At 36.5% G+C, this 26594-nt stretch overlaps 1 protein-coding gene across 3 annotated transcripts in view; it reads left to right on the top strand.

Moving 5' to 3' along the window:
- LEPR (leptin receptor) overlaps positions 1-26594 on the top strand; it is a 156998-nt gene that overhangs the window by 82937 nt on the left and 47467 nt on the right. For all 3 annotated transcript variants that reach the window (XM_018045226.1, XM_018045220.1, XM_018045222.1), the window contains 3 exons: positions 1412-1741; positions 3870-3993; positions 22097-22305. In XM_018045226.1, the coding sequence (XP_017900715.1) occupies positions 1412-1741; positions 3870-3993; positions 22097-22305 (663 nt within the window). The remainder of the gene's footprint in view (positions 1-1411; positions 1742-3869; positions 3994-22096; positions 22306-26594) is intronic.

The raw sequence follows: 26594 nt of genomic DNA on the forward strand, positions 1-26594 counted from the left end.
ATGATCTTCGTTTTCTGAATGTTGAGCTTTAAGCCAACTTTTTTACTCTCCTCTTTCACTTTCATCAAGAGGCTCTTTAGTTCTTCACTTTCTGCCATAAGGGTGGTGTCATCTGTGTATCTGAAGTTATTGATATTTCCCCTGGCAATCTTGATTCCAGCTTGTCTTTCTTCCATCCCAGCATGTCTCATGATGTACTCTGCATATAAGTTAAATAAGCAGGGTGACAATATACAGCCTTGACGTACTCTTTCTCATATTTGGAACCAGTCTTTTGATGATGTTATGATACCTAATTGTTCAGTGTGGGAAAAATAAAATTAGTTCATGATAGTCATTTTTGCCTTAATTTTTCTATCTGATACATATTTCTATTAATATTTATAGAATGCTCTAGAAACCAAAGTAAGAATCATTACTTGTGTATTTAAATATTTTTACATGTATTACTTTTGTAATTTAGAATAGCACTTTTGTGAACTGATTTTAATAATTTCTGTTTTCTTACATTTTAACATTTAGCATAATCCTTCATAGGTCTCACTCTATAGACTCCATGCAAAATTCTTAGAATTCTCATTCTGCATTGCTTTGTATATGAGGCAACACAATTGTTGGATGATTAGAATAACTTAACTTGTAAAAGAAAGAATTATGGAGAATTAATTATTTTATTTTCAAACAATTATTTAAAAAACAAGTATCACTTTTAAGGTTTTCTGGAAGGGTACAAGTTTATAAAATTGTTCTTAATTTTATGGGTGAGTGATACATTATCTTTAATCAGCAGTGAATGTTTCCTGTAAGAACTCTGTCATTGTTCATCAATTATTGGAGGATACTAAGGACATATCTTACATGATATTGTATATCTGGAGAATCATAGGCATATTCAGGAAATCAACCAGCTGTTCTGATGTTGAAGACAAACCCTTTCTAAAATCATTCACTGAAAGTAGTGTTAACATTTTGGCATTATTCTCCTTAAGAAATATTAAAACATCACTTTAATATTTGCTTATATAATTGCACATCCAGATGCCATTATGGTGGAAGTCCGTTAGAGTAATTTATTTATTTATTTATTTTTGGAAAAGGAAATTTAATTTAGCTGTAATATACTTTCACTAAAATATAATTATGAGTTGTTAGATTAATGGGGTAAATTAAGTGTGAATTTCCCAAAAGGGTTGCTAAAGAGTCAGGTTATCTCCGTAAATAAATGTACCCTCTTAAGTATAACACATTGTTCAGTGGAAGCACAGAGTTATGCATTAGGCACTGATTGAGCACTTAGAAAGTTTGATAATAACAATTGAGTACTACATCATTTAATCTTAGATACTTCCTATTGATATCTTAATCAAAATGATTAATTGCTTTTTTCTGTGTCTTTTGAATGTCCTAACAGAATTTATTTATGTAACAACTGCATTTAACTTGGCATATCCAATTACTCCCTGGAAATTTAAGTTGTCTTGCATGCCATCAAACACAACATATGACTTCCTCTTTCCTCCTGGAATCTCAAAGAACACTTCAAATTTGAATGGACGTTATGAGGCAGTTGTTGAAACTAAGCTTAATTCAAGTGGTAACTACTTATCTAACTTATCATCAAGAATAACTTTCCACTGTTGCTTTTGGAGTGAGGAAGATAAAAACTGCTCTGTATATGCAGATGACATTGAAGGGAAGGCATTTGTTACAACAGTAAATTCTTTAGTTTTTCAACAAACAGGTAAGTATTTTAATGTTCCAAGCATTAGTTGTTACTTAACTATATTGGATAAAATATTTTCATTCTCTGAGACTTGTGTGAAATAGATGTCTCTGGATGTGATTCTGAGCAAATATTACCATTTTATATTAGTGATAAAATTAGGGTTATCATATGACCAAACTAATAAGTCCCCAATTATTTTATGTCCCATGAAAATAAAAATGTAAATGAGGGAATTTTTTAACCTTAAAATATATTTTTATAGTCTTCTAAATTTGCTTTAAAATAAAAAAGTATATCTTATTCTTTTTAAATAGACAAAATATCAAATGGCAGATAATCCTGTTGAATTAATTAAATTTTAAAACAAGGAATCTCAGTAGCCAATGCATATATTTTAAATCACTTTTTTTGTTGTTGTTTAAGTGTAATGCATACTGAATGTATCTAGTGTAATTAATAATTTTGCATCTGGAAATAGAAACAACAAAATAATCTCCAAGCCTTCTGGAAGAGCTAAACAGAACAAAGACAATTGACTTAGCACCATAAACATCTGTAATATGAAAATAAAGGCATATATCAATATAGTACTCCTGTGTAGGGTTCATCATAATTTCTCAACCTCAAAATTTTTGACATTGTGGGCCAGGTAATTCTCGGTTATGGGGACTGGTTTGTAGCGTTATACCAGTGACTCAGTGGTAAAGAATCCACCCGTAGTGCAGGAGACACAGGAGCCAAGGATTTGATCCCTGGGTGGGGAAGATGCCCTGGAGAAGGAAATGACAACCCACTCCAGTGTTCTTGCCTGGAGAATCCCATGGACAGAGGAGCCGGGCGGGCTACAGTCCATAGTGTCACAAAGAGTTGGGTATAACCAAGCTGCTAAGCTCAAGCACAGGATGTTTAGAAGCATCCCTGGCTTCTACCCAGTTGATGCCTGTAACACTCACTCAGCAGTTGTGACAATCAAAATGGATCTCCAGACTTTGCCACATGTCCCTTGTAGTGCCAAAGCACCACTGATTAGAGGGAAGAAATAGTTTGTTGAGATCAGGTTAGGAGTAAGGATAAAGCATAACTGTGCAATAAGATCAGAGTTTTAAAACAAGTTAGAAGTAATACTTCCTAGTGTCTCTGTCTTTGGGCATTTAATTTCAAATGAAGCACTTTTTTTAATTTGTAAGGGAGCTTGACTTTACCATTCCAATGATTGTTGGATATATTAAGAATGGACTTAAAATGTGAAGGTCCTTGTGATTAGCCTTGAAGTGATCAAAAAATGTTAGCACTTTTTTCATTTATCAAGTGAAATGATTATGATGCTGCAGATTTTAATTTATGTATAAATAAGGGCTATTAACTAGTTAGTTTAGTGAGTTTAACTTTGTGTAACTAAAGTTACGAGGTTAAGTGGTGGTTACTGAGGATTTCCATGTAATTTTCTGCCACATGGGCTATTTACTTCATAAGGCTCAACCTATGCAAAGTCACTACTAGCTAGAAATTCTCCAAGTGGGGAAACATGTTAGTATTGCTTAAGATACTTTTGGCGTTGTATTAAATTAGTCATAATTTTTAGCTGTTGCTGTGCCTGCTTTCTAAATTAAAAATCACCAATAGTTTATCATTATCAGGTGAATTTTTCAGTATACAGTGAAATATACTCTCATTATTTGTATGTGGGGCCTAGTATTGTAATAACAAAAATTTAAGATATGCATCTTACTGGTGATTCCAGTGTGAATCACCGTGCTTTACTGCTAAAGCAGACACAGAAATCCTACACTAAGTTTGCTGTACTTGGTAGTTCATGTTCTCTTGTCTCTTGGAAAGTGGGGATGAACTGAACTAGGTGAGTTTTGGGGTCTTCTGTCCTACATAAGTGGTTCAAGATTTAAAAAAATTTGAGAAACAATAATTGAATTTAATTCTCTTACTTTATGAAGAAGGAAACTGAAGGCCAAAGGGACTAAATGGGCACAGACATATGACCAATTAGAGCTTGTTCTTTTTCTCTCAGAATGGACAGTGGTAGTTGTATCAGAACACTGGTAAATTTAATTTAGCCCTTCCCTTTCATTGGGCTGTTCAGAATGGTTTTTTTTTTTTTCAGATTTAATTTAGTTTATTTTTAATTCAGGTGCACACTGGAACATACAGTGCTGGATGAAAGAGGACTTGAAATTATTCATCTGTTATATTGAGTCATTATTTAAGAATCCTTTTAAGAATTATGACCTTACGGTCCATCTTTTATATGTTCTGTAAGTACCAAATAAATAAATTTAGACATTCCCATGACACAATTTTTTTCTGAAATACAAGAGCGTCTATATACAGAAGTAGATTATGAAAGCTCTCCTATCCCTGTAGTTCCTTTTATATCAGTGTACATTTCTGTATTTTTTGTATGACTTTCTCCTCTATTAGGTTTTCTCTTTTCTCCTCGTATTGGTTCAAGTAGCAAGACATTGTAGATATGGATGGGCATATATTTGCAAAGAAGTGTAAACTCAAATTCCGGAGTCTTAGGTATTTGACTGAAGAAAGGGGGAAAGTTTATATATTTATCTTTCTGGTAGATTTTTCTCTCATATTTGATCTTTTTATTGTCTTGAAAATGTATGTGCTTAATATATGTTTGTGCTCGGTAGAGAGCCACAACAGTGGTTTCGAACAGCCATACTTAACAATTCTTACAGTAAATAGGTCATTCAAGTTTTTCTAATAATTCCAGTGATAATACCTACCACTCCTATTTGAATTAAAATAAAATTATTTGGCTGTGCTGCATGGCATGTGGCATCTTAGGTCGGCAACCAGGGACTGCACCTTCAGCCCGTGCAGTGGAAGCATGGAGTCTTAACCACTGGACATCCAGGAAAGCCCTTGAATTTTAACTCTTTAAAATTCTTTCTCATTTGTTGTTACTCACCTCCCTCAGTTCTGCTGTTATTGAGGTGCTATAAGAAAGGGGTAAATTGGGACCTCCCTGGTGGTCTAGTAGTTAAGACTGTGCTCCCAGTACAGGCAGCATGGGTTTGAGCCCTGATCAGAGAACAGAATAGTGCATCCTAAAAAAAAAAAAAAAAAAAAAAAAATTAAGGGACAATGTACTAGAAACTGTCCATATAATGATGAATAGAGACAGAAAGCAGAATGATGGCTTCCGGGGACTAGAGGAGGGGTAATGAAGAATTCTTGTTTAAATGGGTATAGAGTTTCAGTTTGGGAAGATGACAAAAGTTCTGAAGGTGGATGGTAAGGATGGTTACCCAACAGTGTGAATGTACTTAGTGTCACTGAATTTTGTACACTTAAAATGGTATATATTGTGTACATTTTACCACAGTAAAAAAATTTAAAGAACACATGTCAAAAAAAGGATGTATTCAGACACTTTGATAAATGTGTGTTTTACTTCAACTTTTTAAAATAACTGAAATGGTTGATTTATATATTCTCACTATTTTGCCATATGTTGTCCTATGTATTTTTAGACTCTATTGTTGGGTAGATCTATGTTCATAACTGTTATATCTTCTTGATATACTTTCCCATTAACCTGACACAACATCATTCTTGGTTTTGCCTCATGCTTTTAATTTGGAAAATGTATTTTGTCTTATATTTTAAAAGGATAGTTATAGTCTCTGCTCTCGAGCCATTCATAGGTTAGTGATTTGAACAGATATGTACAAATATGTCTCAAAATAGGGTTTGAGTTTTAGTGATTACTGATGCGGGAGCACAAGACTGATGTGAGAGCATCCAGTGGGGAAGTCTAGAGTACTGGTGGGAAAAGAGAGGAGTGGAGGTTTCCCTAAGAGGGAGACAGCTGAGTTGAGATTTCAAGGATGAGTGAGCTAATAACCAAAATATGAAAGATTTCTTGTGTAAAGGTAAATGACAAATTTTAGAAGAAGCAAAGCTACTATCATCCTTATTTTTCTACTGATTATCAGACTGTAGTTAATATTTTGGAGGAGGCAGTGGCACCCCACTCCAGTACTCTTGCCTGGAAAATCCCATGGACAGAGGAGCCTGGTAGGCTGCAGTCCATGGGGTCGCTAAGAGTCGGAAAGGACTGAGCGACTTCACTTTCACTTTTCACTTTCATGCATTGGAGAAGGAAATGGCAACCCACTCCAGTGTTCTTGCCTGGAGAATCCCAGGGACAGGGGAGCCTGATGGGCTGCCATCTATGGGGTCGCAGAGAGTCAGACACGACTGAAGCGACTTAGCAGTAGCAGCAGTTAATATTTACAACTTACGTTAAATTGCTGGACTGATTTTTTCTTTTGGCCCTGCCACGTGTCTTGCAGGATCTTAGTTCCCTGCCCAGGGATCAGACCAGTGCCCTCTGCAGTGGCAGTGCTGGTCTCTAACCCCTGGACTGCCAGGGGATTCCCTGAACTAATTTTTAAAGTCACCCTAGGAGTAGAACAGATACGACACCCCCTGCTGTCTCATCTGGACATTGTGATAATTTTCACCTCTGATGCTGGTCACTAGATAAGTCTAGAAGTCAAACCCCTGCTGCTTTAATAAGTGCAGTTCTCATTAGGGCCAGTGTCTTGAATGGGAGGATCTGATTGGTGAGAATGTGCTGTATCTATCTGCCAGTGTTTCAGTCGAACAGAAGAGTAGTTTTTCCAGGCAGATGCTGGGGGCAGCTAGTAGATAAATGTCCACAACAGAAATGACTGGGTTGCAAATCTCAAGAGGCCCAAGAAGCTTAGCTGAGTAGTGAAATGGGGAAGGTGGGGGAGTAATAGGCAGTGCACAGCCAAAGGAGAACATCTGAAGGATGGGACAGAATGAGCTTGCTTCTAGTTTATAGAAAATGACCCAGAGAGAGAAAAATTGAAGATATGGTAGAAGGGGACACATTGAATATTTGTGACAGAGAGTGAATAGTTGAATAGGCAAGTTCCAGAAAAAGAGCACAGATGAAGGGTTGGTCTTAGAGCAAAGGAGACTCACCACAACTTCTGGGTCTTGAGTGAAGAAAGGAAGCATTGTGGTTGATGAGGATATATTTGACCTCTGGGGCATAAAGTTTCCTGCTTTATTTAACCAAAACACATTTTAGCTCAGAGAAACTAATTCCTTTACAATGAAGTACATTTTTGTGATTATCTGAATACTTTGGTGGTGGTCAAAATCTCACTAGGTGCCATTCAAGAGAATTTCAAATATTATCAGTGAGGTAGGGTAATGTGCCCAGTTTGATAGCTCTATGACCATGTGTAAGGATTTATATTTTGTAATGTGTGGGCCATAGTTATGTCTGGAGGTCTGCATTCTATGAGAAGGATATTATATATGAATATATCAGAACATTTCAAAATTGCATAGTAAGTTAGTGATAGCTGAGAATTTGAACTTTAGTCAGCTAAGTGGTCATTGGTCTGTTCATCTAAATGGACCCAGAAAAATGAGAAAATTATAATATTAAATAGATTTTTCAACTTGCTAATATGATGACTTTAGTAGATTCTTTCAACCTTCTTTTATTTTGAACTCAGGTTTCTGAAAATATCAATATAGGAAAACCTGTCCTAATTGCATACCATTTGAGAAATGTCTTGGTTTTTTTTCTTTCCACTTATTAAAAGAAATAATTTTTATTATTTTTGGCCATACCATGTGGCGTGTGGGATCTTTCTTCGCCAGCCGAGGTTTGAACCCTGGCCCCCTGCAATGAACGTGTGTAGTCTTAACCACTGGATTGCCAGGGAATTCCCATTTGCCACTTTATTTGTACTCTTCACTGTATAATTTGGTTAATATGTCCATTTTACCAACTCTCACATGCTGTTTCTGTCTTGAATGCTATTTTTGTGTACATCTTTGGACAATACATCTCCAATAATTTAAATAAGACTCTTCAGCTCAGGAGGAAGAACTGGCCCATATAACAGATGAAACCTCTATGGAATAGGAACTCTATAATGATGATTACTATAGAAAAGTTTTTCATCAAAAGCACCTCCCCAAGGCATTAGAGAATTCACAAGAGAACTCTTTCAAATTCTTCCGTGTGTAAATAAGTTTAAAGGGAACTAAAATCTATTGTTTAAAAGGAATTTAAAGCCTTATAAATAAATCCCTTATGGGAAAGCATTGTTTGAACTCAGATATTAATGTTTGTCAGAGAATCCAAAGTAGAGCTACCACAGATATTTGCTATTTTGAAATTTTCTCTTAAACCTAGGAAGGAAATCCTCTCCTTCCTTTGTGAAGTGCCTATGAGTACATCAGACTCTGAACTGAGTATAGGGAACAGCGTTAAGCAACTCAGACTCAACCCTGCCCTCTTGGACCTAATAGTAAAGATAAAGAACAGAAAGTTGGAAAATGCTGTTGATATAATACATATGGGGGCTTGCAGATGCTAGAAGTGTCTGTTTAGATTCTAAGAGGGGAGAGAAGAATGAACCAGAGAGAGTGAAGAGCATTTGCAATAAAACACAGTCAAATAAAGACATTTGAGAACTTGAAATTCCCAAATGTGTGGTTGGGACGCTGGGGAATGATGAGAAATCAAGGTGGATAAATAGGCAAGGGTCATGAGGGAGTCTGGACTTTTGTAACTTCTAACACCTCGTTTACTTTGTCTCTTCAGAATCACTCTGTCAGCATTCTTGGTGATTTCAGCACCCACCTGGATGGTCTTCAGTTTCTTGAAAGCTTTATTTTGACTCTTCTTGTTTTCACTACGTCTAGTTCACCGATTCTCATGGATCTTGCCACTGCTGATAAGCTGGATCTCTTTTATAAGTTCAGTTTCAAGGATCCTACTCTTTGACCATCTCCCCCCCAACCCCTCATATTAGGCCTACTCCCTTTATTACCTCAGTCTCCTTCAGTCTAAGCCAAAGTGTTTCTACTATAATTCTCTCACAAGATCACACAGCTGTCTGGGAATCTTACTAGGGTTCACTCCATTACATAAAAGCCCATAGAGCTCTTAGAAATAAGCTCTTCCCTGCCTTCCCTTTGATTTTTGCTCAGAAGCCATTTCTTAGTTCTAACATTGTTTGCCAGCTGGAGAGGCTGAGAATTTCACAACTCTCAAGTACTATTAAAAGTTCTTTTGTCTAACAGCCCTTTCTCAAGGAATATCTCTCCTCTTGCAGCAAGAAGAAACAAGAGGCACTTTCAACACTTGTTTGGAAATTGCCTGGAGAGAGATCACCAGTTCAGTAGGCACCTTCTATTCTGTCCACTGAACCGCAGATGTGTTACATAGCTTTCGGCCACAACATAAGGAAGATCCCATTTCCTCCAGTCACCAATCACATATTCCCCACTTCCTTTCATGTCCTCACTGGCAGTGTCCTTAAAATGTAGATATCTGCCAACAGTCTATTCAAGGTATTTCAGGCTTTCTCCACATGCATCTCCAAATACTTCTAGCCTCTCTGCATCACCTAGTTCGAAAGCCACACCCACATTTTTAGGCATTATAGCAGCACCCCACTTCCAGGTACTGGTATCTTCCTTGGCTATCTATGCCATGTAATAAATTACCCCAAATTTAGTGGCCTAAAACAAAAATCATTTATCATTTCATAGCTTCTATGGGTCCAGAACCCAGCTGCAACATCTGAAGACATCTGCCTCAATGTCTTTCACAAGGCTGCCATGCAGATGTCAGCTAGAACTGCAGTTATTTTAAGGTTCAGTTTTAGGAGGATCTGTTTGCAAGCTCACTCCCTCGGCTTCCAAGTTCTTTATTGACCACTGGTCAGAAAGCCTTTGTCTCTCCCTGGCTTTGACAGGAGGCCTCCCTCAGTTCTTTGTCTCATGGGTTCTCCATAGAGCACATCACAGTATGGCAGCTGGCTTCCCTTAGAGAGAGCCTGAGAAACTCACTGATGATCTTGCTTTTGGTTTTCACTGGGAAAATAGGAGTGGGGGTATGAGTTCCTGTTTTTGCTTTTCTCACCAAAATCTATCAGCCTGCCGATGTCTGTGCCTGTGCAGTTTTCCTTATCATCTTTAACTGCTAACGTGTTCCAATATAAAATGAGCCCTTTCTTCTGTGTTTTGAGTCCCATCCCCTGTTGTCACTCAAGAAATTTGTTCTTGCAATTATTCCCTCTCGTTCTTGCATCATCAAGTTTTCCTCTCAGCCAATACATATGCTGCAATAACTCTCATTTACTTTTGAATTTATGTTTTAATTGGAGTATAATTACTTTACAATGTTTTGTTAGTTTCTGCTCTACAGAAATGTGAATAAGCTCTAATTATAAATATACCTCCCCCCTCTTAAGCCTTCCTCCCACCTCCCCATCTCAGAGGTCATAGCAGAGCACTGAGCTGAGCTCCCTGCTATATAGCAGCTTCACACTAGCTATCTCTCTTACACATGATAGTGTATTTATGTCAATGTTCTCTCAATTCATCCCACCCTCGCTTTCCCCTCCTGTGTTGACAAGTCCATTCTCTATGTCTGTCTCTATTCCTGCCCTACAAATAAGTTCATCAGTACCATTTTTCTAAATTCCATATATATGCAATAATATACAATATTTATTTTTCTGTTTCTGACATACTTCACTCTGTATGACACACTCTGCTGCTGCTGCTGCTAAGTCGCTTCAGTTGTGTCTGACTCTGTGCGACCCCATAGACGGCAGCCCACCAGGCTCCCCCGTCCCTGGGATTCTCCAGGCAAGAACACTGGAGTGGGTTGCCATTTCCTTCTCCAATGACAGACTCTAGCATCATCTAAATCATCAAATGACTCAATTTCATTCCTTTATATGGCTGAGCAAAATTCAATTTTATGTACATATATATATATATATATGAAAGTGAAATATACACCAAATCAATAACCTCTATTTAAAACATAGATTTCCTTGATCACCAATTTCCACCAAGTAATTACCCAGTTTCACTACTGCCATTATAGAAAACCAAGTTTTGAACTATGTGAATACAGTCTTCAGAAGTTAATATAAAAAGGTCAACAAAAGTGGCTTCTGGCCATAAGGGAATAATATATTCTGGAATTACTCCACTACTATAAACAATTAGAAAACCTGATAAAAGAATAAACATCTATTTTCAGATAATGGACAAAGTCAAAACAGAACAGTGATTCCTGAGAGAAGGAAACAAAGCAAGTTATATATTATTAACGTTTTCTGGGGTGGAGACAACTTCCAGGACATGATACAAGGTGAGGGATCTCAAACAGAACCCTACAATATTGCTAAACTGAGGAGACAAGAGTGAAGAGTTCAGAGTAAAATGGGACTTGATTAATGGAGCAGAATACTCAAAGCAGAGAGGTACAGAGGAATTAGCATTCAGTTCAGTTCAGTTCAGTTGCTCAGTCGAGTCTGACTCTTTGCAAACCATGGACTGCAGCACGCCAGGCCTCCTTGTCTATCACCAACTCCCAGAGTTTACTCAAACTCATTTCCATTGAGTCGGTGATGCCATTTGACCATTTCATCCTCTGTCATCCCCTTCTCCTCCTGCCTTCAATCTTTCCCAGCATCAGAGTCTTTTTAAATGAGTCAGTTCTTCACATTAGGTGGCCTAAGTATTGGAGTTTCAGGTTCAACATCAGTCCTTCCAATGAACATTCAGGACTAATTTCCTTTAGGATGGACTGTTTGGATCTCCTTGCAGTCCAAGGGAGTCTCAAGAGTCTTCTCTAACACCAAGTTCAAAAGGATCAATTCTTCATCACTCAGCTTTCTTTATAGTCCAACTCTCACATCCGTACATGACCACTGGAAAAACCATAGCCTTGACTAGACAGAGCTTTGTTGGCAAAGTAATGTCTCTGCCTTTTAATATGCTGTCTAGGTTGCTCATAACCTTTCCTCCAAGGAGTAAGTGTCTTTTAACTTCATGGCTGTAGTCACCATCTGCAGTGATTTTGGAACCTAAAAAAATAGTCTCTCACTGTTTCCCCATCTATGTGCCATGAAGTGATGGGACCAGATGCCATGATCTTAGTTTTCTGAATGTTGAGCTTTAAGCCAACTTTTTCACTATCCTCTTTCACTTTCATCAAGAGGCTCTTTAGTTCTTCTTCACTTTCTGCCATAAGGGTGGTATCATCTGCATATCTGAGGTTATTGATATTTCTCCTGGCAATCTTGATTCCAGCTTGTGCTTCATCCAGCCCAACGTTTCTCATGATGTACTCTGCATTTAAGTTAATTAAGCAGGGTGACAATATACAGCCTTGATGTACTCCTTTCCCTGTTTGGAACCAGTCTGCTGTTCCGTGTCCAGTTCTAACTGTTGCTTCCTGACCTGCATACAGATTTCTCAAGAGGCAGGTCAGCTGATCTGGTATGCTCATCTCTTTCAGAATTTCCCACAGTTTGTGATGATCCACACAGTCAAAGGCTTTTGCATAGTCAATAAAGCAGAAATAGATGTTTTTCTGGAACTCTCTTGCTTTTTCGGTAATCCAACGGGTGTTGGCAATTTGATCTCTGGTTCCTCTGCCTTTTCTAAAACCAACTTGAACATCTGGAAGTTCATGGTTCACATATTGTTGAAGCCTGGCTTGAAGAATTTTGAGCATTACTTTACTAGCATGTGATATGAGTGCAATTGTGTGGTAGTTTGAGCATTCTTTGGGATTGCCTTTTTTTGGGAGTTAGCATTAGGGTTGCCTTGATTCTTTGGCTAAATACCAGTCCATCCATGATTTTGGGAAAGAAAACTTCTTGAAAAACAAGTTACTAGAACTATAAGCTAAGAAATTCCCGAAAATCACACAGGGCCAGGAATAATTAGTTTCTTATAATGATATTTGGAGAGTCCTAGTTGAAAGGCAAAGGAGAAAAGGAAAGATATACCCCCTTGAATGCAGAGTTTCAAAGAATAGCAAGGAGAAATAAGAAAGCCTACCTCAGTGATCAATGAAAAGAAATAGAGGAAAACAATAGAATGGGAAAGACTAGAGATCTCTTCAAGAAAATTAGAGATACCAAGGGAACATTTCATGCAAAGATGGGCACAATAAAGGACAGAAATTGTAAGAATCTAACAGAAGCAGAAGATATTAAGAAGAGGTGGCAAGAGTACACAGAAGAACTATACGAGAAAGATCTTCATGACCCCGATAACCATGATGGCATGATCACTCGCCTCGAGCCAGACATCCTGGAATGTGAAATCAAGTGGGCCTTAGGAAGAATCACTGTGGACAAAGCTAGTGGAGGTGATGAAATTCCAGTTGAGCTGTTTCAAATCCTAAAAGATGATTCTGTGAAAGTGATGCACTTAACATGTCAGCCAATTTGGAAAACTCAGCAGTGGCCACAGGACTGGAAAAGGTCAGTTTTCATTCCAATCCCAAAAAAGGGCAATGCCAAAGAATGTTCAAACTACTGTACAATTACACTCATCTTACATGGTAGCAAAGTAATGCTCAAATTTTCCAAGCCAGGCTTCAACAGTATGTGGACCATGAACTTCCAGATGTTCAAGCTGGTTTTAGAAAAGGCAGAGGAACCAGAGATCAAATTGCCAATATCCATTGGATCATCAAAAAAGTGAGAGTTCCAGAAAAATACCGACTTCTGCTTCATTGGTTACACCAAAGTCTTTGTGTCAATCACAGCAAAGTGGCAAATTCTTCAAAAGATGGGAATACCAGACCACCTTACCTGCCTCCTGAGAAATCTGTATGCAGGTCAAGAAATAACAGTTAGGCCCGGACATGGAAGAATGGACTGTTTCCAAATTTGGAAAGGAGTATGTCAAGGCTGTATATTGTCACCCTCCTTATTTACCTCATATGCAGAGTACATCATGAGAAATGCCAGGCTGGATGAAACACAAGCTGGAATCATGATTTCTAGGAGAAATATCAGTAACCTCAGATACACAGATGACACCACCCTTATGGCAGAAAGTGAAGAAGAACTAAAGAACCTCTTGATGAAAGTGAAAGAAGAGAGTGAAAAAGCTGATTTAAAACTCAACATTCAGAAAACCAAAGTCATGACATCTGGTTGCATCACTTCACAGCAAATTGATGGGGAAGCAATGAAACTTCCCCATCAAACAAACTTTATTTTCTTGGGCTCCAAAATCACTGCAGATGGTGACTGCAGCCATGAAATTAAAAGATGCTTTCTCCTTGGAAGAAAAGCTATGACCAACCTAGATAGCATATTAAAAAGAAGAGACATTACTTTGCTGACAAAGGTCTGTCTAGTCAAAGCTATGGTTTTTTCAGTAGTCATGCATGGATGTGAGATCTGGACCATAAAGAAAGCTGAGTGCTGAAGAATTAATGCTTTTGAACTGTGATGGTGGAGAAGACTCTCAAGAGTCTCTTGGACTGCAAGATCAAACCAGTCAACCCTAAAGGAAATCAGTCCTCAATATTTGTTGGAAAAACTGAAGCTGAAGCTGAAACACTAATACTTTGGCCACCTGATGCGAAGAACTGACTCAAAGGAAAGGACCCTGATACTGGGAAAGATTGAAGGCAGGAGGAGAAAGGGATGACAGAGGATGAGATGGTTGGATGGCGTCACTGACTTCATGGACATGAGTTTGAATAAGTTCAATGGAGTTGGTGATGGACAGGGAAGCCTGGCATGATGCAGTCCATAACATTTGCAAAGAGTTGGACACGACTGAGTGACTGAACTGAACTGTTGAATACCAGCAGAAACCCCATAATATCCACAGTTTAAAATGGGTCCAGCCAGCTTGGATGAGAAGCCAATTTGGGGGAGAATTTATACATGTCTTTGTATGACTGAGTCCCTTCACTATTCATCTGAAACTATCACAACATTATTAATAGGCTATCCCCCAATACCCAAAATAAAAAGTTAAAAAAAAGTGTGGCCAGATTAGTCCTAGAGTCAAGGCTGATCTACACTTCCCCCTAAAGAGCTTAAAAAGTTCACACTTAAGTCACCCAAATAACCAATTTCCAGAACAAAATTCAACATTCTAAGAAAAAACAGCATGATCCAACACTCAAAAATGTAATATTCACCATGTCTGGCATCCTGTGAAAAATCTACATATATGAAGGACAGGAAAAAGTAAACCCTAACCCAGAGAAAAAGAAAAAAATAGACAATAGGTACAGACCCAGAAATGGCTGAGATGATAGAACCAGCAGATGGTTAGTATTAATATCCTCCATGTACTCAAGGATATAAAGAAAATATGAATATAATGAGAGAAATTGACAGTATAAAAAAGAACCAACTAAAATTTTGAGAGAAGAAAGATGCGTTATTTGTAAAGTAAACAAGTGTGCTCAGTGTTAATTGAGAAACTTTAGACATAGTGTTATTTAATCAAGAAGCTGTATGCAAACCACAATGCTAGGCTCTGTGAGAAGTACTTCATTCTTTTGCTCTTGCCTTTTTTCTTTTCCTTCCCCTTCCCTTTTTCCTTCCTTCTTTCCCATCAAGATGGACTCACAGATTATTATTTTATTTGATGAGCAATACAAATTATTATTTTATTTGATGAGCTATTCAGCTACTATTATTATTTATTTTTTTGCTCACACTGTCCAACATTTGCTGAGTTGGGGCTTATTTAAACTGGCTTCTGTGTCCTTTTGATGTTTTCCATCCATCTTTTTTTTTTTTAATTTAAAAATAGGACTCCTTACTTTCTAACACTACAAGAAATTTCAGGTTGATTTTACGCTTTTCCTGCTCTGACTGGAATTGGCCTTTTCTCCAAGGAGCCCTGATTCCATTTTGTTGGAGAATGATGTTCACAAAGTGGTATCTGGGGCTAGATGCTCACTGTTACTTGAGTGGCATTGTTTCTAGGCCCCCTTAGCTACAGAGTTTCTTATATGTATGCCTACACACAGTACACACACAATGTGCATAATACACATAATACTCAGAAATCTATATTTTTGTATCTCTCTGTATATACATAACAAAAAAGCGTGTGTTCATACTGATATCTCTTGCTCTAGTTCAAAACTGCAGAATCTATTCTAGCAGTGCTTTTCTTTTCTTGTAACAATAGTGACTTCAGTCATGAAATTAAAGACACTTGCTCCTTGGAAGGAAAGCCATGACAAACCTAAACAGCATATTAAAAAATAAAGACATCACTTTGCCAATAAAGGTCCAGATAGTCAAAGCTATGATTTTTCCAGTAATCATGGATGGATGTGAGAGTTGGACCATAAACAAGGCTGAGTGCTGAAGAATTGATGCCTTTGAATTGTGTTGCTGGAGAATCTCTTGAGAGTCCCTTGGACAGCAAGGAGATCAAACGACTCAATCTTAAAGGAAAGCAACCTTGAATACTCACTGAAAGGACTGATGCTGAAACTGAAGCTCCAGTATTTTGGCCATCTGAGGTGAAGAGCCAACTCATTGGAAAAGACTCAGGCTGGAAAAGATTGAGGGCAGGCAGAGAAGGCGGGCAACAGAAGATGAGATGGTTGGATGGCATCACCAACTTAATGCACATGAGTCTGAACAAACTCCAGGAGACAGTGAAGGACAGAGGAGCCTGGTGTGCTGCAGTCCATGGGGTCACAAAGAGCTGGACATGACTTAGTGACTGAACAACAAACAAGTATTTCTAGAAGTGAGAAATCTTGCTTCCCTTTCCAACAATATATTACATAGTTGCTTAGTCCTAAAATACACACAAAGTAATTTTGGAATAGCTAAGCCATACTACTGTAGGAAACAGAGGGTAACTAGAGTACAGTGTTTGTGTTGACTCATTTTGTCTTTGCTAATGCTAAAGGTTGCATGATCCAAATACTGTGTAGTTAACTAGGATATCCCCTCCCCTTCCACTTCATGTGATTATGTTGTTAAGTTGAGATATATTTAGGTCCCTTTGCTTTTGTTTGTATTCATTTTTTATTTTTTTCTTCCTTCATCTCATCCTTGTTGATTTTCCATTTGTTTGGTAATATCATACAACTGACAGGTACTTTGTGTTATACAGAATGCTTCTTAAATTTGTCTCCTTGATGAAATTTGTCAGCTTCTCACCTGGATTTGGTTCATGAGGTCTGGGCTGGGTTTGCATTTCTATCAAGTTCCAGATGCTGCTGATATTATTGGCTTGGGAACCATACTGTGAGAACCTCTGATCTATGACATTTACTAAAAACAGATTCCTTGGCCCCAGATATAGTGAATTCCATGGAGGGTCCAGGAATCTAATTTTAACAAGGCTCCAGGTCATTTTTATGATGAAACTATCCTGGGATGCTAACCTGTTTTTTAAAATTCCTTTTGATGGGTAAAGTAGATTTTTGGGAGTAACATTTGTATAGGTTACCAGTCTGAGTTTTAAAATGTGACTTGATTAAATTATTCACAGAAATAATGCTAAATTTTCCAGTTCATTTAATGGTTCACCAACTATGTTTTGCTCTCAGTTTATGTCACAGTAAAGAGCACTCATTTGGTGTTACTCCTATAATAATTTAATATAGATCTTTCTTAGAAAAGTTTTAAAATATTGATAGAAAATTTTGGGGGGGGGGAATAAGTAACATGACCAAAGGTCAGAGGATAGAATGTGCTTTCTATAAACCACTGTGACTAAAAGATGAAATTTCAGTACTAATTATATATCTGGCTTCTGAGTAGAAATATTGCCCGAATTGTGAAATTTGCAAAGAAATCAAATTTTAAATTATTTGACAACTTTTTTAAAAATTATTTTCACTTGCAAGTATAGTTTACTCATATATAGAGGGATTAAATAAATAGTGGCACTAAATTTACGTGTGTGAGTACTGGCAATGCATAAAATATTTTGCTGAATAAACATTTTTCAAGAATGTCAGAAATTCTTAAGTTTTGGTTATTTTAAGCCAATGAATTGCTTTCTTATTTTAAAAATTTGATCACCATTTTGATTTACACTACTTTGAAATTTTGATAATTTAAAAGTACTATCAAAATTTTAAAGTACCTTCTTTGAAATAATTTTTTAAATTTATTTATTTTTGGCTGTACTGGGTCTTCCCTGCTATGTGTGGGCTTTCTCTAGTTCTGGTGATTATTTATTTTATGTTTGGCTGTACTGGGTCTTTGCTGCTATGTGTGGGCTTTCTCTAGTTCTGGTGATTATTTATTTTATGTTTGGCTATACCTGGTCTTTGCCACTATGTGTGGGCTTTCTCTAGTTGTGGTGATGAAGGCCTCTCTTGTAGATCATGGGCTCTAGAGCGTGAGGGCTTCAGTAGTTGTGGCACACGGACTTAGTTGCCCCATGGGATGTAGAATCTTCCCAGATCGGGGATTGAACCCGTCCCCTACATTGGCAGGTGTATTCTTAACCACTCGACCACCAGGGAAGTCCTTGAAATATCATTTGATGTATGTAAATACTTAGAACTTTAAAAAATCTTTTGGAAGGTAAAAGAAGTTCTTATGCTTACTTTGACAAGTAACAAGGCTGTATAGTCCAGGTTTCACACAAACTTGGAAAAACTTCTGCTCTAATAAATGTGAGAAATATCTAGTGTTTTCCTCAAGGAAAAAATAATTCAAAATAATTCGGTAATTTTCTAATTTTGTGAATTTTTGAAATATTAACAATTCAGATTATAATTATTCTTTAGTTATGGCCATTAGAATCTTTACTAATCCCTTAAGTAAAATGATAATGGTAACAGTGAACTTATCTTTGATTATAAGGCATCTTGGATGTAATGAATTGAGTACTGAACATGGAAGCGTGAGACTTCAGATGAATTCCACTCCATGTTCTCCCTGAGCCTCAGTTTTTTGCTTGTAAAATAGGTGATATTAGTTCCCTCATAAAGTAGTTTGAAAAATTGAAGTAGATAGTTATCCTCAAGGTGTTTTGTGTGTATTATAGATATGCTAAATAGTGAAATTTGATGGTATATTTAATGTAGCTTCTATATTTTATATCCTTTTTTCATCAAGTAGTCACCAGTTCAATTCAGTCGCCCAGTCGAGTCCGACTCTTTATGACGCCATGGACTGCAGCACACCAGGCCACCCTGTCCATCACCAGCTCCTGGAGTTTACTCAAACTCATGTCCATTGAGTCGGTGTTGCCATCCAACCATCTCATTCTCTGTTGTCCCCTTCTCCTCCCGCCTTCAATCTTTCCCAGCATCAGGGTCTTTTCAAATGAATCAGGTGGTCAAAGTATTGGAGTTTCAGCTTCAACATCAGTCCTTCCAATGAATATTCAGGACTGATTTCCTTCAGGATGGACTGGTTGGATCTCCTTGCAGTCCAAGGGACTCTTTAAGAGTCTTCTCCAACACCACAATTCAAAAGCATCTGTTCTTCAGCACTCAGCTTTCTTTATAGTCAAATTCTCACATCCATACATGACCACTGGAAAAACCATAGCCTTGACTAAACAGACCTTTGTTGGCTAAGTAATGTCTCTGTTTTTCAATATGCTTTCTAGGTAGGTCAAAACTTTTCTTCCAAGGAGTAAGCATCTTTTAACTTCATGGCTGCAGTCACCATCTGCAGTGATCTATTCACCATGAAGTGGTGGGACCAGATGCCATGATCTTCGTTTTCTGAATGTTGAGCTTTAAGCCAATTTTTTTACTCTCCTCTTTCACTTTCATCAAGAGGCTCTTTAGCTCTTCTTCACTTTCTGCCATAAGGGTGGTGTCATCTGTGTATCTGAGGTTATTGATATTTCTCCCGGCAATCTTGATTCCAGCTTGTGCTTCATCCAGCCCAGCGTGTCTCATGGTATACTCTGCATATAAGTTAAATAAGCAGGGTGACGATACACAGCCTTGACGTACTCCTTTTCCTATTTGGAACCAGTCTGTTGTTCCATGTCCAGTTCTAACTCTTGCCTCCTGACCTGCATACAGATTTCTCAAGTGGCAGGTCAGGTGGTCTGGTATACTGGTAGTTAGCAGTAGGGAGTATGAAATGTTTTTAGCCTGTAGCTGGGATAGAAAATCTTTTTTTTTTAAAGGTGAAGATAATAAATATTTTAGGCTTTACTCTCCATTCTCTTTGTATCACAGCCGTGTAGTCATAGTTACTAATGAATGAATTAGTAAATGAATGAGCATGACTGTGTTTATGGACACTGAAATGTGAATTTTATGTAATTTCCATGATTGTGGGATATTCTTCCTTCTTTTTTTAAACCAGTAGATAATGTAAGAAATAATTCTTAGCTCATAGGCTGTACAAAAGCAATTGTATTTGGCTTGTGGGATACAGTTTCCTCACCCCTGAGTTTCATGAAGGGGTTATCTGTTGGAGTGATTTGGGAAATTACTTTGTGGAGATATTTACTAAAAACCCTACAAATTATGAAATACTATGATACATATTATATAGTACATGTATTCTATAACACATAATAATTATATATCATTATTATGAATATATACTATGCATATTTTTGTGTATACTGAAATGATAAAGTAAATGAAAATGAGATTGATTAAATAGAACACAGAAGTGAAGTGGTAGAGAAACCACAGAGTTAATCTCTTTGGGAATCAGCCCTATTCTATAAATATTCACTGTATTTAGAAAAAAACGGCATTGGTGAGACCATCTAAAGTAAGAGTATAATTCTAACTTTTCTTTTTGTTTTAAAAAAGAAAAAAATCACCAGAATTTCCTCTTAGAAATTATTAGTGGGAAATATGTTTTCTGTTCAGTTCTTTTTTGCCTTAAAATTTGGAAGTTTTTTCAGTTAAAGCATAATACAAGCTGCAAGCATATTTCTGACATAAAATACTGCAATTTATTTAATTTGTTCCATACTCTTTTGATAAAAGCTTTTATTTTAATATTTGAAAAACACATAAAAGCCATGGTGTGATATTTTTAAAAATCACATTTTGTTGGAATTGTTTAAAGGTTTAGGTGAAGTTGAAAGTGCTAAGTCATTCTACTTTCAATTCAAAATGGAATTTTATGAGTGTATAGCATTTTGAAGTTTTCAAAAACACTTTTTTTGGCACAGTATTTTTATTTTAAGGTAAAGTTTGCATATAATAAAATGCACCTTAAATATAAGGTTGATGAATTTTGAGAAGTATGCTCACCTATGTAACCAATATCTAAATCAAATACATTGCATTTGTCTAATAATTAATGATGTTGAACAGCTTTTCATGTGTTTTCTGGCCATGTGTATGTCTTCATTGGAGAAATGTCTGTCTAGATCTTCTGTCCATTTTTTGATTGACCCTTTTGTTATCTTTATTTCGAAGAACAGAAGTTTTTAATATTGATAAAAATCAAATGATCAATTTGTCATTTTGTGACTCATGTTTGTGTTGCATCTAAGAAATTATTATTTAAAACAAGGTCACAAATTTTTTTCCCACATTTTTTTCTGATTCATAGCTTTAAATTCTGCATTTAGATTAATGATCTATTTTGAATTAATATTTGAATCTTATGTGATGTGTGGAGTAAAGTTGAATTTTTGTGTGGAGGGGGATGTATAGATACCCCACTGTTTCAGCACAATTTATTGAAAAGATTACTCTTTCTCCACAGAATTGCTTTTGCACCTTTGTAGAAAATTGATTGTCCATATAGGGGTTGGTTTCTTCTGTTCCATTAATCTATTTTTTTCTCTTTACGTTCATGCTCCTTTGGCTTGATTATTGTAGCTTATTAGCTGTGACTTCTTGTTTTATTATTTTAGCAGTGGTTTTAGGATTTAGAATACAGGTCTTTAACTTAATATAGCTGAACTGATGTTATACCTCCAACTGACATTTCACCACTACATGTATAGTGGAAGAAATTTATAGTTGTATATTTACACATCTCCCCTTTCCCCAAGTTTGGTATTAATGTCATATATTTTATTTTTACCTATGTTATAAACCCCACACTTTATGGTTATTATTTTTGCTTTAATTAGTCAATAAATATTTACTCTTTAAATTAAATTTCATTTCTTTGTGTGGAACCAGACTTCTATTTGCTATCATTTTCTTTTTGTCTGAAGGAAGCTTTTGCAAGTTTGATTGATGATAAATTCTTTCCATTTTGTTGTGTCTGTAAAAAGCCTTTATTACATGTTTATTGTGAAAGTTATTTTTATTGAATATAGGATTTTAAAATCACAATTTTTCTTTCAGTACTTCACTGTTGCCTCATTGTCTTCTTGCTTATATTATTTCTAACTTGCTTTATTGATTCTAACTTATATTGATTGCTAACTTGTTTTAACCCTTATCTTTGTGTCTCTGTTATAATGTAGCTTTTTTCCCCCAGAAGCTCTTTAAGCTGGGTGTGCAGAACAGTTTACTTCCATTTGGATTTTGTGTCCTACATTTTAAACACATCTAGTGCTTTCGCATCTATGTTAATACTTAGCTCTTCTTTTCTCATATAGGCTTGACCTATTAGAAGAGTCACCTCTGCTCCCTGAGAAAGGCAGTTTTCAGATTGTTCAGTGCAACTGCAGTTTTAATGAATGTTGTGAATGTCATGTGCCTGTGCCAACAGCCAAACTCAATAACACCCTTCTTATGTATTTGAAAATCACATCTGGTGGAGTAATTTTTCACTCACCTCCAATGTCAGCTCAGCCCATTAATGTTGGTAAGTTGTGCCTAAGAAAGATAATATCTTTAAACATCAGTCATTCAAACAGGCTGAAAATTGTTTACAAGATGTTTCATTAGCTTATCTCACTTTGACTGACACTGTAAGGATGGTAAGTGTAGCCCTAAGGGGTATTAAAAGCAGCTTCTAGAATGATTTAACAACAGTATAGATATTTCTGCAATTGTAACAAATTCATTTTGAAAACAGTTTGATTTATTTAAATCCTAGGTCAGTCTAATGGATATGTTTTGTTTGGTTATGACTTTTTCACATCTCAGATAACTATTTCTGAAAATGATTAAAAGCTCTTTTTTACCTGACTTTATGCCTTCAATAAATATTTTTTAGAGACTCGTGGGTATCAGTCACTGATCTAGGAGCTGGGGGAAGCAATGGTGAGTGAGACAAAGTTCCTGCCTCGCAGAGCAGGGGCAGACAATATTGGGCAGAGAAAAACAATGAAAACATAAGCAAACTAATTGGCTGTACAAATCTGATTAGAAGAAAAACTTATATAATAGACAAGTGCCCACATTATTAGTGCAAAGATTCCCCAGATTTCTTTGATTAACTTGAATATATAATTATAAATATTCAGTGTATTCAGTTATATTATTTAATGTGAATAATATAGATGAATGTTAAATTATTAATTTATTAACTCAGTTTTGTGTGTATGTGTTAAACTATATGTTACATATGATACATAATTTAATAGTGTTACTGTTTTACATTTCCTGAAATAATTATTGCAAATTCTTTATGTGCTTCTCTGCATCATTGTTTTTGCCATCACTGGAACCACTTTTTCAGATATCTGATACCATATTCCTTACAACTTCATCCTCACTTCTTTTTAAGTAATAAGGGTACAGCATTTTTTGAATCTACGTATGCTATCATATTTAACATTAGGACTTTTAAATAACTTGTCTTTTAGGGATATATTTGTGATTTCCACGTGATTACTATGATATCCAAGAAATTCAGTCATGATGTTATACCATAAGGAAAAAACAAAAAAAATCTATAACATGTCATCATCTTCTCTTTTTAAAACCAGTTCTATCAAGTGATTTTTTAGAAGTATTTAGAGCCAACATTGAATTGTTTTTAAAAATAAAGTAGTTAAGATAAGGTGCTGTGATAGACTTTATAAGAAACTTTAAAAATTTTGTCTTATTTCAGATAATTTTTGGGAAAAAAAATCTCTTTTTTTTTTGTATTTGAGTATATGTGGTTAAGATCTCAAAATTGAAAGAAATAAAACAAATTGTATGATAGAGAATTTCAGGTGTAGGGGTCTATTATTTCAGCTGTGGAAGTCCTCTTTTAGGAAATAGCATTTAAACTGAAAGAAAAAGAGATAACTATGCAAAAAATCCAGAACAAAAGGTGCTCTGAGCAGGAAGAACAGCACTCACAAAATTCCTGGGAGAGAATGAGCTCAGAATTTGGAAGAACCAAAGACAAGAGCCTTTTGCTTGGAGTAATTAAGGTAGGAGAACATTCAGAGATGTGGTTAGAGAGTCATCTACATCCAGGTCATACCACAGGCTATGGTTACAAAGTTTGGATTTAATTCTAATTGCAGTGTAAGCTTTTGTACCAGGAGAGTGATGTGATCAGACGTGAGTGTGTGTGTGTGTGGGCACACGCAAGCACACATGCATGCTCATGCACATGTTTAAAATGTATGCTCTATTGAAGAAGTAAACTTATGGGGAAGGGAAAAGGATACTTGCAAGAATGGGAGGAATCAGATAGGCAGCTGCTAGAGTTGTCCAGTTGGCTTGGGGTTGTTATAGTGGAGAAGTAAAGAAATGTTCAGGCTTGGGATCTATTAGGAGAGGGTGCTTCCCTTATACTCAGTTGGTAAAGAATCTGCCTGCAATGCAGGAGACCCCAGTTCAATTACTGGGTTGGGAAGATCCACTGGAGAAGGGATAGGCTACCCACTCCAGTATTCTTGGGCTTCCCTTGTGGCTCAGCTGGTAAAGAGTCTGCCTGCAATGCTGGAGACCTGGATTCAATCCCTGGGTTGGGAAGATCCCCTGGAGAAGGGAAAGGCTAGCCACTCCAGTATTGTGGTCTGGAGAATTCCATGGACTGTATAATCCATGAGGTTGCAAAGAGTCGGACACAGCTGAGCGAGTTTTACTTTCACTTTTCAAGAGCTGGTGCAGACTGAAGTGGATTGGGTATGGAGTGTGAAGGACAGAGAGGAGTCAAGGGTGACACTTAGGCTTGGACCTGGTTAGTAGCAGAATAGTGTTACCAAATGGGGATATTGAAGATAATTAGGTGTGTGATGAATTATATTTGAGATGCTTATTAGAAATCAAAGAGATGTTGAGTAGGTAGTTAGATATATGATTCTAGAGTTCAGGGGAGATATATATTTGGGAGTCTCTAGCATCAGATGTTTATGGGATTGTATGAGGTCACGCATTTAGAGTCCAGTGAGAGAAAGACTGAGAGGCAGTTAGAGAGAAGAGGAGTAAAGGAATGTGACGGCTGGAAACCAGATGGACAAAGTATTTCTACTTGTCCGCTACTCACAGAATAAGCAGTTGGGACACTGCTGAGAGATGGAGCAAAATGAATCAGACAGTTGACATTGGATTCAGCAAAGAGTAGTAACCTTGCTAAGAGCAGTTTCAGTGGACTAGCAAGAAGGAAGGCCTGATCAGAATAGATTGGTTAGGAAAATGGGATGCAAAATGGAGAGTAAGTAATGCCAGCTCTTTGGAGGAATTTTCCCCTGAAAGAAGCCAGTATGTGTGGTCTGGGACTGAGTACCTAGGGGATCCAGGGAAAGATTTATTTTTAGATTTCTAATACAAAGGGATATGTGTATGAGTATAAGAAATGTAAAATAGTTTATAATTTTATGATTTCACTTCTGTTTGGTGTCTGTTTTGTTTTCTATCTGTTTGGTCATGAATTTCACCTGTTACTTCTAGACTTTAGAGTTTAGCCATTCCTGCTTTAAAGTAACTAAACGTTGTAGTATGTTGCAGAGAGTAAAACTTCATTCATTTTGACTTGAGGAAAAGGAAAAAACTACGACTGAATTCTTGAAATTATGAAATGTGGAAAATATTAATGTGCTATTATTTTTTGAAAATAAAATACACATCAGTAAATATTTCAATGTAGGGATTTCTATGTTTATGAGTAATTCTTGTTAATCATAAAAATCTTGAAAGCATAGAGATGCACACAGAAGAAAAATGTATCATTTATTTTCTATTATTTTGCCATTTTTTTCTATTTTAATGCATATTTACACATATCCTTTTATTTGTTCAAATTTTAATGAATTCAAGTAAATAGATTGCTTAATGGACTTCCCTTTAAGCCCATTAAGATGGCTCAGATGGTAAAGAATCTGCAGTGTAGGGAGACCTGGTTCGATCCCTGGGTTGGGAAGATCCCCTGGAGAAAGGAATGGCTACCCACTCCAGTATTCTGGCCTGGAGAATTCCAGGGACTGTATAGTCCATGGGGTCACAAAGAGTTGGACACGACTGAGCGACTAACACTTTCACTTTCACATTGCTTAATAAACTTTCAAAACTAGCAATATTAAACTTGTTCAACATTCTTCTCTAATATGATTCTAATGACTATAGATTACTTTTAAGGGTATGAACTATTATTTGTTCAATCAGTTCTTTATTGTAAGATGTTTGCGTTGTTTCTACAGATGATTTAAAGTTTGTTGTATGTTTTAAACTCCACAGACATAAATCTCCACATATGTATATACACAAATGCATATGCATACATAAAACACATAGACAAATAAACTCAGAAATTAGATGCTCCTTAGTTTAAATACACCATTAGGATAAGAACTCTGTCTGCATTTCTGGTGACAAACCAACTGCTGCTAATGTTGTGTTTACTGCATGTAAATTGTGTATGCTATGGCTTATTTGAGTGGGTATGCCTTGATTTATTGAATTTGAAAATTAATGTTTACTGTTTTATGTACAGATTTACATGAATCTGCATGCTTATATGCATTGATTTTTGCATACAAAATTTATATGCATTTTCCAAGTAGTGCTCTGCAAAATGCTTTTTCTCCTTGTCATTCACTAAAACAGTGGGTTTCATCAAGGGAGGCTTCAAATAAGTGTGGGAAAAGCTAGGTTCAATAAAGTTAAGCAGGGTTTTTTTTAATAGCAGGAATTCACATTTGTCAAAGTAACATAATTTTCTGATTTATAGTTTTTACCAAGTAGGGAGAAGGAAACGAAAATACATGGATT

The sequence above is a fragment of the Capra hircus genome, chromosome 3 (genome assembly GCF_001704415.2).
Source record: "Capra hircus breed San Clemente chromosome 3, ASM170441v1, whole genome shotgun sequence".
Taxonomy (NCBI): domain Eukaryota; kingdom Metazoa; phylum Chordata; class Mammalia; order Artiodactyla; family Bovidae; genus Capra; species Capra hircus.